We start from the raw sequence: 10898 nt of genomic DNA, 5'->3' as shown, positions 1-10898 counted from the left end.
GAGAATCTCTCATTGGACCCCCCCCCCCCCCTTACCTCTATCCACTTGTCTTTCTTCTCTCCACTTATTCTTTCTCTTCTCCTCTCCTGCTCTTTGCTCATACTCTCCCAACCAAACATGTTTGCACTGATGGGCCAGATAACTACATGTTGTTAATAAACCCTTATCCTGTTTGTGTAGCCGATAAGCCAGTTCACGTCTCCTTCAGTGAGCTGAAGTTGAGGCTAAAGGTGGCTCTTGTTAGCTCTGGTTACCCCCCCCCCAACAGCTCACTTCTCTCTCCACTCTGCATCCTTCTCTCAATTGCTTGTCTCTGCTTCCGGATTTAACAGTGTTAAACACAAACTCGATGATGGAGCAAGAGGGTTTGAATGGCTTTAGCTTGAATTTGAATGGTCATTCTATTCCTGGGCACAGATTTGCCTCCATTCTTTATCACAATGGAGGCCTGGCAGTTTGGAGGAGAGACTTGTCAAACTCAGACTTTGACATTCTGACTGCAGGTCAAGACCCAGCTTCACATGTTGTTCTTTGCTGTTGCTTTTAGCCGATCCAGCCAGCCTGTTGCACTGTTGAACTGGAGCACTGCCATTTCTGTTTCCTCATAAAAAATGTTAAAAAAAATATGAAACTCAAATACTTTTCCTCAGCTGACATAAGATAATTTCACCCTTATATCACAATATATCGCATCCTTTTGAAAACCTCTATGTTAATTCATAATTTTTGTCGTACACCAAACTGTTAAACAATTAAGAAGCCCACTGAGGAAACAGGTTTTTAAACTTTGCTCCTTTCTCCTTTTTGTCCTTCTTCTCCTTCCTTTCTTTTCTCCTATTTTAATTATTTTTGCATGCCATCAGGCCCTCCTCACCATTCTTGGTCGTCTTTCACTATGAGCTGCCCTGGCTCTCCAGGTATCTTTCTGTTTCTTTGTGGCTGTTTTTATGTTACTCATACTCACATTTAAATATATCTGCTCTTCTCAGCTTACTTTGCCTCAGATCCCAACATTTGTCTTATTCAGTTTAACAGAAATTAATTTCTCTATTATGTAAAATAGTTCCATAGGGAAGGCAAACTTTATGTTTATGCATCTGGTAGCTTCAGAGTTATGTGCACATAACAGAGCAGACAGAACTGTCACATTTTTATTTTTATATCAAAATGAATGAAAAAAAGATTTCCTCTGAGAAAATTAAGCAGATTTAAACTATTATACTTGGAAACTTGTACTGGAAATATTATCTGTTATTTCTTTGCAGTCAAGAGGAATCATGATAACAGCACCTTCATCGACATCTCCCGCGCCAACAGTTTAACTGATGAGCTGGACTACGTGAGTGAGGACATTCCGCTGCCTGTGGTGACTAACCGAACACAGTAAGTCCCCAAAAAATGACTCATCTGCTCTTCTCTGGAGCTCCCGTCTCTCTCCGATCCATCACCCTGCACTGACCTCCATCCTGTGATACATATAATACTGATTTCCCTACTCATCATAGTACCTAAATACCTTTTGTCAGACCCAGAGAGCCCCTCTAGCTGCTCTCTAAATGAAGTTGTTTTGTTGAACTCTCTTGAGGGTTAAATAGACTCTCGAGGGCCAAGGCCATATCAGGTACAAAGAGTTACAAAGGGGATTATCCCTTTAGTCTTGAGGGAAATGTCAAAGAAATCCCTCTCAATAGGTTGTAGGACATGTTAAGGTACTGGATGGCTTGTCAACACATGCCCTCATAGGACTGAACATTCACTGTTGTTGGTTGCTGTGTGAATTGTGAATATGTTTTGTTGGTGTTCCTTCCTACCCCTGACCTGCTTTCGTAATGTGTACCAAAATGTAATTCTGATTAGATTTTCTTTGCATCCTGTGTTAACGTGCTTTAGCAGACAATGTTAATGACTGCTAGGGTTAGGTTAAAAACAATTAATTTCCCATTATTTCTCCACTTACTGCTGTCATTTCACCAATATCCACAGACCAGTACTACCACATGGTGTTTTCACAAGTTTACACTATCAACAGTTACTACAGGTTTTCAAATAGAAGCAAAGTGGAAAGGCTTTGCACAGACAACATGTCAACACTATTGTTTGGCTTAATTCTAGTAGTGGGAGAATGCTAGAGTGCCTTTCCCACTGGGGCTGACTCATGTTGCATTGTTGCATCCAGACTCGGTGATTACATACTGAGCAGGCAGGTAATACCAAGTCCCATAGGACCAAATGCAGAAGGTTTGACATTTTAATACATTGTGGGCTTTCAAAAAGCTTGAATTGGACATAGCTGATGTTGTTGATATATCGTTCCCTTTCATTAATAATAGAAACAGTATGGTTAATCCATTGTGTACATCCACCCTTTAATCCCTCATGTGACTGCTGATGCGCACAGAAAAGCTTCGAAATAAGTGTTGATGAGGTGTGCTGTGACATATTGACATGCAGTATTTTTCATATTTATATTGCATATAGTCCTTTGTTCTTTATGTGCTTATAGTGTATGTATATTTCTTTTATATTCCTAAGGAAAGCATGTGCGAACTGCCCATATTTTAGCTCACTTGCGTCAGAGTGTTAAAATCCTATTTACATTCATGTCCTTATGGTGGTTCCATAGTGTATATATGTTTTCAAATAGACTCAATTGGGGTTTGATGTAATACCTGTGTAGTCCTTGTTAAACTCTGCTCCACTAAAATTGCTCACTGCTTGCTCTAAAAAAAGCTGTGTTGTGTTTTAGTTTTAACGTTTAAACAGCACAACGTGTATGTATGAGCATTTTTGAGTATTTAAATCATTCGCTCTGCACTCCATTCAAAATTCTCCCACTCCGCTCACATGCTCTGCTTGCACAGAGAGCATGTCTTCAAAATAATAATGACTGTGTCTGAGACTGGATTTTTCTTTTTCTTTCTTATTCTCAGTTTGTGTGTGTGCATATTTATTCTCATACTGTAGATGTGTGTTGATGGATGTTGTTTATAACTGTATACAGTATTCCTGCCTAATAGGCATTGTCCATTTTTGGACTTTTGGCTTTTCTTATTCATCCTCTACATTCTCCTCTCTGTGCCCCCTTTAAATAAAAACGTTTAATTCACCTTTTGTCCAGAAGAACAGAGTTATTACCATAGCCTTACATAGTTTCCCCCAATGTCCAGTTCTAGTTCAAAATATCTAAGGGATTATAAAATGACATCACATCATCCAATTCTTACATGTACAACAAAATACACTTCAACCAGTAAAACAATGGTTATGAGCAGCAGAACACTTCCTCTTTCTCTTTCAGTCTTTTGACCTGCCCGCTCATGGCATTGGTCCAGGACTCTTTCTCTGCACAGCACTTGAATTCCACAAGGTACTGTACTGACTCTCCCGCTATTCTTCTTTCTTATTTCCTTTCCTCCACTTACCCAACCTTCCATCCACCCTGATCTTATCTGCTGGTCAAAGGGAGACCATGGGAAATGTCATCTTTGACATAGCACAGAAACCATGACTAGCCACTACCCAAACTCTTATTACTTATATTTTATTTTCTAGGTCGTTTTCCTTCTTCTTCTTCTTCTTCTTTAAGAGTGCTTAAAACTTTCTGCCATAGCCAAACATTTGTCCTCACACATATAGTCAAAGTAGTAATGAAATTTAATAAAGAGCAGCTGAATACTTTGTAAAATATGTTCAGGTATGAGCTTGTTTTATAGGAAGATGTCATGTCATGTCTAGTATTCTAGCCCTTGTTTTCCTAACAGAAGATGGCGCTACTCTTTTATAGTATGCAGGCAACATGCTGGTACAATATGCCATAAAACAGCCTATAGCCTGTTGTTTTAGGGGCCTGTTTGCTCATTGCATCAGTAATACAACCTTTGTTACACTCAACCATACAGTTCTATAGTATTTTAAACCATTTATGTTACGATTGGGTCGTGCAAGGTTAATGTCCCTTGGACAGATGTAGGAAAAATCAAATCCTTTCTTAAAATTACTTTCATGTTAATCTGTGTACATGTTTGTACCTGTTTTTTAATTACCTTTTTTAAATGTGTGTGTGTCTTACCATGTGTGTGTGCGTGTGGGTGTGGGACCACTGGATGTTAATGCCTGTGTGAGAGCGAGTCTTCCAGCTGCAGAGACAGACAGTGTCTATTTGTATCCATTGCAGGGCTTCTGTGCCCATAACTCAGCTGTAACAGCCAAGCCCAGATTTGGGCCATGCTGGGCACATTCCCATAACAGCTGGTTTGTTTGCCCCTGGTGTCACGCCACCAAGGGCAGCACTGTCATTTGGCATCCTTATCTGGATTTCTGCTGACAGCTACCACATCCACCCATACTGCTTAAGGCGTTTTGCAAGCACACACACTCTGTATCAGTTTTCTGTTCTTTTATATTCAGGAATTGGGGTTTTTCCACACCTTCCAACCTTAAAGTAAATTTGACATGAGCTGGCGCTTCCTCGGTTCAGTCTAGTTTGGTGCTTGTTTAAAGAGCTGTTATTCTACGTTTCTGGGATCCCTATCAACTTTATTTCTCCGTGACAGCACTAGCTGGAAAGATTCTGTGTGCGTGTGTGTGTGTGTGTGTGTTGGTTCATGTGTGAGAGGCATCAATACAGCTGGCTGTGACGTCTCTGGGCTTCTGAAGAGGAAGTGGTGCAGGGCAGCGTCCGCACGCAATCATGTCTTTTGCTTCTCTGAACCCAAAACATACACACACACACACACACACCTACACAAACACACACAAGCATATTTTTTTCTTTCTGAGAAGATACATCTTGATTATGGCCTTGTTTGTTTGTTTAAACCAGCTTATGGTGATTTGTTGGATTTAATGAAATATCTCAAATAGAAAAAAATAAAATCACATACACTTGTTTCACAACTGTCAACATAGTTCTTCCCTTTTGACTGTAAACAGTTCCTCTTCTATTTGTTTACTTGGCCCTGTGTAAATGAGGCTTGATTTTGTTACGATTCGGTTTGATGTGATACAGTGTGTGTGTACAGCAGTACACTTTGAGGATGTAAATTTCTGAGATTTACTGATTAACTGTTGAATGAAATCATAACAAACCCCAGCGGGGCTGCTGATCCTAATTCCACCCCAAAGCAGATTGACTTTTACCCTCTTGGAGAATGAGTAAATGTTTCCAAGTACACTTCTTAGACCCCAAACAGAGGAAGGCCTTGTTTAGCTGATTGCAGTGATTGTGTCCTATCTCTCTCTCTCTCTGCCAGTTCTCTGTTGTTATACTCTATATAACTGCATCATCCCTTGCCTCTCCATGTACCCAAAATATACCCAAAAGAGAAAAGAACTTTCCTGATTATTTTCTCTGTCTAGCAGCACCGGATCAGCAACATCTAACATCTTGTGATCAAAGGCAGTTGCCCCTTCCTCCTGCTGGGTGTGGCCAGGTTCTCCACCCTTCTCCTCCTCCTTATTGTCTCCATTCAGACCTGCAAAAGCCTGCATGAGTCACCTGCAGGCAGCTCTTAATTAGTTCCTCTCTTACAAGCTAGCAAGGAGATAAACAATGAAAACCCTACTGCAGCGCCACAGGAGGGATTGCAGGCAGAGACACATGCATCATGGCCTGTCCTCTTCAAGTAGGGGCCTCTCTCTGCTGAGCAACTGGCGTCTTTTGTGCAAAGCTCTGAACAAATTGACTTTTTGTCTGTGTGGCCTCTGTATGCCTGTCGTTTACACTGTACTCAGATATTGATGGCACAGAGGGGTGTTTCACACATATGGTGTTTAGTGAAGAGGAGAAATCTTAAATGGAAGTCTTTTTAAACCTTGAATATTGTCCCTTTGACAAAAGTTTGTGATATAAGTTCTCCCCAGCAGTATGCCGAGCAGTGTGCTCCAAAACATGTGCTGACCAAGAAGTTATTTTATGGGGCTTTATGCAAGATTCAACAGTGAATCCAATGTGAAAATATCCAATAAATCCTCTTAATATTTTTGGCTTTACTGCCAAGTATTAGAATGACAAACTAGACTAGGAAAGGGCCCCACTTTGGGCGCATGCACAAGACACAAATGCACACAGATAAACGGATGGGTTTAGAGTCGTGGCCTCCTGCCCTGCAGCAAGAAAAGCCGCCCGGGTGCTGCTGCTTTATGAAAAGATAGTGAAAGAAACTAAGAAAGAAAAGAACAAATTGTGCCCCAGTTTCTTGACTTTCTGCCAATTTCTAGAGCATAAAAAAGACAGAAAATAGCCTTGGTGCAGTAAAACAGCCACACACTGATTCATATTCTCTGGACAGCAGAGCTGTGCGTGGAGGGATTCAGTAGTTAATCTCATTACAGACTCTGGGCTTTTTATTCGGTTGCTGACCTCCACTCTACCTTTACTCACTTGGACATATTAGAATTAGTTTAATTGCTCTAACCTTTCCAAAATACAACCAGCGTAAATGCTGCAGTTACGCTGGCAGTAAAGTACAGTCTAAAATTGAAATTGGCTTGTTCTTACAGGCAGTATGTTGGTTGGGAGCATTGGGGTTTGATTGCTGCAGTGTGTGCAGGCCTGTAGTCAAAAAACCTGTCAAAACTTTAACACAGATGCTCATTTCTCCCATTGTTTTGTGTTTGCATTTGGTTAACAGTGTTATGCGATTAGTCGGAACAACGCGTGGGATATTTCTGCTTAATCTGTCTGTTATTGTATTGTAATCTTTGTTATTGTTTCATTGTTTTCTGGCAGCTTGGGGAGAAATTAATCTTCTTCATCTTCTGAATCAGCTCTTACCTACCACGTTTTTTCTCCATTGAGGTTCAGTGAATTTCACAATGCCCAAGAATATTATAACAATGCATGTGGTGATTCTAGTTTTCTGAATATGCAAAATTTAGTACAGAAAATCTTATTTATAAGTACTCAAGTCAAAGCCAAAGCCAAAGCCACCAAAGTCTGGTGGGTAGCTTTGACATACAAAGCTCTACCGCCTTTGAGTTACTGTACCTAACTGAAAAACAAAACCACATCCACAAACAGAACTACAGGTTGCTTTTCAAAATTCTTGAAAAAAAGTTCAATCAATATGGGCTCTCTGTCACCTCAAATCTTGGTTTAAAGATTATTTTGGAGCAGACTACACAATGGTGGGAACGTTTTATATTAGGCTAGCACACCGTACATCATTCCAGGCCACAAGTGACTTTCCTAGTATGATTTAACTTGCACATGCACAATATGGAGAATATACAGCATGGCTCACTGCAATAAAAGTCATCAGGTTTTTATCTAAACAGTATTTAATTTTTGAGTGTTATATAGATTACCTAAATGGGAGATATGTGATACTTAAATGCACATGTGAAAAAAGTAACTAAAATTTTATATTACTTGTAAAACAAGTTCCTGGCAGGATCAGGGCACACTAATCTAAATCACACACTGTTTACTACAGAGATGATGCTGTGTGTTTAAATCTTTACTGTTCTTTCACAGAGAGAGGTCATTGGCTACTGGAGCAAATTCTCCTACCAGGAGCCAAAAAGAGAACCATCTTTTATGACATATATATGTCACACCCAATGCGATAAAAGTTTTCATGAAGTACTTAATTAAAGAGTGTCTTCAGTCGGGCCTGATACTGGCCATCCGGCATTAATGAAGGCCCTCGTGCTGCTCTTATAAGGGGTGAAAGTGTTTACTCCCCCTCAGTGGTGTTGGTGGTTCTGGGAGAGTTTTATGGCGAGGGACCATCAGTGACTGGGAGAATGGCCCGCTTTATGGCCTCTCACCGCAAGTTGGAAAATCTAGAGACTCAGCAAGCAAGTACTACATAAATAAACCATCCAGACCAAATAAAAAGATACACCCACCAACATCATCTCTATCTCTATCCAGATTATTGACTGGTCTCTGTGCAGTGGTTGGAAATGATATGAGCGCCATTTTGGCTCTATCAGCTCCACTTAAATCTGCCTGGAGTGGTAAATTGAAGTGAGCCTGTCACGGCGTTCTGGTTTAGTAAGTATCCTGGTGTGGTGCGGTGGATCAGGGTTCAATCCAAAATCAGCATGAGTAACTACACATGAACCAGGCCCGATTGAGTCAAAGCCAAAAAAAGACAAACAAGCGTTGGGTTCATTCATATTAGTTGCCAGTGTGTTCTGTAGATACTGTAGAAAGTTGTGTTACTGTTTTCCCTTTTTTCCCTGTGAAGACGGAAGTTCAAAACAAGACAGGGGTTTCTTGGGGTGCTGGAAATTTAGCAATTCATGCTGATTTTACTGTTAGACTTGTGGTTGCTGTAGTTAATAACCACGTAATATACCCACTACTGAAACTTATATTCACTCAAACAATGAGAAGTATCCCTGTAAACATGTTCAAACATCATTACTGTCCACCAACCCTAACGCTGCCTGAAAGACCAATAAAAAAACAGTGGAAAGTCTTGTGTCTGGAGCAGAAATGTACTGTGTGTTTTTGCATATGGTTTATGTGTATGTATGTGGCCTCAGGAGTGCATTTAAAATCTGCCAAAATGTAGCTTAGCTTTCCTCTGTGCCTTGCATTGCTTTGTCTTCGCCATCAGCAGCTCTTCATCACCACAAATGTAAAATAGGAAAATTGCTGTTTTCAAAACACGACCCACTGAGCAGCTCTGTGATGTCACAGCTGTTCTCCCTTTTAAGGGCAAGACAATTTAAGAAAAACTGGAAAAGTGTTGGTTTTAATTAGACCTTAAAGCTGCTGTTAACCATTAATACACTCACGAAACAATATTAATGACAATTATTGTTTTTGTTAGTTGCCTTTATAATTTAGTTTTTCCATGTAGAAGCTCCTTTGTTTGGCTATTTGGGATGTTTTTGTTTAATAACGTTTGTCCTAATGGATTGCAGCATTGTAACATTGAGGTTAAACATACAAATTAAACTAATGAACCAGCGTAATTATGCTAAATTAAATTATTAGGGCCCCATTAATGGGAGTCAGAATAAGGTGGCTTGAGGACATTTATTTCCACAGAAACGCAGCCATAAACAGATAAACTCCAGATGATTTGGAAATGTTTTCCTCTTCATTAATTATTGCAAAATTACTTTAATTACTGGAGAGGAAGTAAGTAGTCTTCAAGCAAAATCACATTAGTTACTGAAGAAGAAGCCAACAAGAATTATTCTCAAGACTTTTATTTCTGGGATAGAGAGCCGTGCAAATAAAAGTTTGATTTGTATTTGTGGGTAATTATTAATTATCTGTAATAAGTGTGTCACACACATGTCTCACATTTCAAAACAAATATGAAAACAAAGCACTATGTATTGTGAAAAAAATTGGCAATCCTGTGTGCAAGGAACCAGATAATGCAACATTTGGGAAATGGTGAAAAGGGTTTTGTCATTTTTGTGATCTCTACTTTACTAGAATCTACTGGAGAGTCCAGCGCAATGGGGTGCAGGGTGGAGTGTTTTCACTGGTTGTACAAATCGATTTAGACCTCCAAGTTACAAAGCAACCATGACTATGTGATTTGTGATTGCACTTGCCTCATCCTGGCAATTCCTACTATGACTGTGGAGAAATCAAAGTAAGGCCCAACCCAGTCCAGACTTGGTGAAGATGCTTTCCTGTCTCTTAGAGGTGTCTCCCTCCCTGCTCCCAATATTAGCTCCAACATTAGAGGCACCTGTATAAATACACCCTATTGTCGTTTGTGTGTGTTTTTCTCTCCATGTTCTTCTCCTCCTCTTCTTACTCCTGCACAGGGCCCAGTTTCTTCTTTACTCCTGTTAATGAAAACAATAGTCTGCAGCAGCACCTGAGTGGCCTGTTTGTACAGCCAAACCTATAGACTGCCACATTTTTTGCTCAACTCTCTCAGCTCTCGTGCTCTCAGGTTTTCAAAAAGCCAGCCGTGCCATTTGATGTGGGCCAGGGGGGTTTATTCAGGTGTGGCGACCAGTGCTGCCGACACCCAGCCTCTGATGTTGTGTCCATCCACAGCCAGGTGCTGGAGCTTCGTCAGAGAGCCCAGTGTTCTGGCCCTGGAGATGAATAGAGGGCCTGTTGATGGAGCTCGTCTGTGGGGCCCTGTGGTTTCTCCCCTCTTACACGCAGAAGCAGGGATATGCTACTGGCCAGGGCGTTTACCTGCCGGAGAGGAGTGAGGTTGACTAAAGGCGAGCTGCAATGTTCTGCCCCGCGCTTTGACCACAGAGAAACTTATAAGATGGTGCATGTATTTGTGTGCGTACATGTCTCCAAATGCGTACATGTGCTTCCGCCCTGGCCCCACCTGTCTGAATGAACCCCTCTTTATGTGTTTGAACTAAGATTGGGTCCGAGTCAGCAGGGGTAGAATTGGCTAAAATGGGCCGTTTGGCATTGCATCAAGAATACAGCCTCCAATCACATGAGGTGGGAGGGTTTGGGTGTATTTTCTTTGGAGGTGTGATTGTTCTAAAATATTCCTTCCCTTTATTTTTAATAGAGAGAGGTGGGTTATTTATATAATATTGACATAAAGGTGTTTTGGTCAGCTTGAATTGCATTAAAATATGCATATTATTTAAGAAAAGCTCCACACTGTGAATAACTTCATTGCAGGTTTGAATTAGGCTTGCTATAGAGGAATTTCCACACTTTTTATTCACTTTATACATCTTCAGGGTACCTGCAGGTCTTAAAAAGTTTTAAAAAGCGAATAATTCAGTACCCTGGGGGAAAAGACCTTAGAAGACATTCAAAAGTTTAAGAATGTCATTTGCAGAAGTTCTAACCTTTTCATGTGTGTGGTTGTGCAGAATGCTGTTTAATCCTTTTTTGTGGAGTCTCAGTCAGTACCATAAAACCTGTAGCAATCACTGTGGATACTGCTAGCTGCAGTTACAAGTGTTGATTATAGAAAAAAACT

The 10898-nt window shown here is 40.5% G+C and overlaps 1 protein-coding gene across 1 annotated transcript in view; it reads left to right on the top strand.

Moving 5' to 3' along the window:
- The window catches only part of kcnq1.2 (potassium voltage-gated channel, KQT-like subfamily, member 1.2), a gene marked incomplete at its 5' end in the record, with an annotated part of 165374 nt that overhangs the window by 31857 nt on the left and 122619 nt on the right, over positions 1 to 10898 (top strand). The window contains 2 exon segments of the mRNA XM_035664282.1: positions 864 to 917; positions 1266 to 1383. Of these exon segments, the coding sequence (XP_035520175.1) occupies positions 864 to 917; positions 1266 to 1383 (172 nt within the window).

This window comes from Morone saxatilis, unplaced genomic scaffold (assembly GCF_004916995.1).
Source record: "Morone saxatilis isolate NCDOM2014 unplaced genomic scaffold, NCSU_SB_2.0 Contig2, whole genome shotgun sequence".
In the NCBI taxonomy this organism is placed as follows: Eukaryota; Metazoa; Chordata; class Actinopteri; family Moronidae; genus Morone; species Morone saxatilis.
Note: the sequence above shows the minus strand (reverse complement) of the source record. Positions and strands in the feature narration are given on the sequence as shown.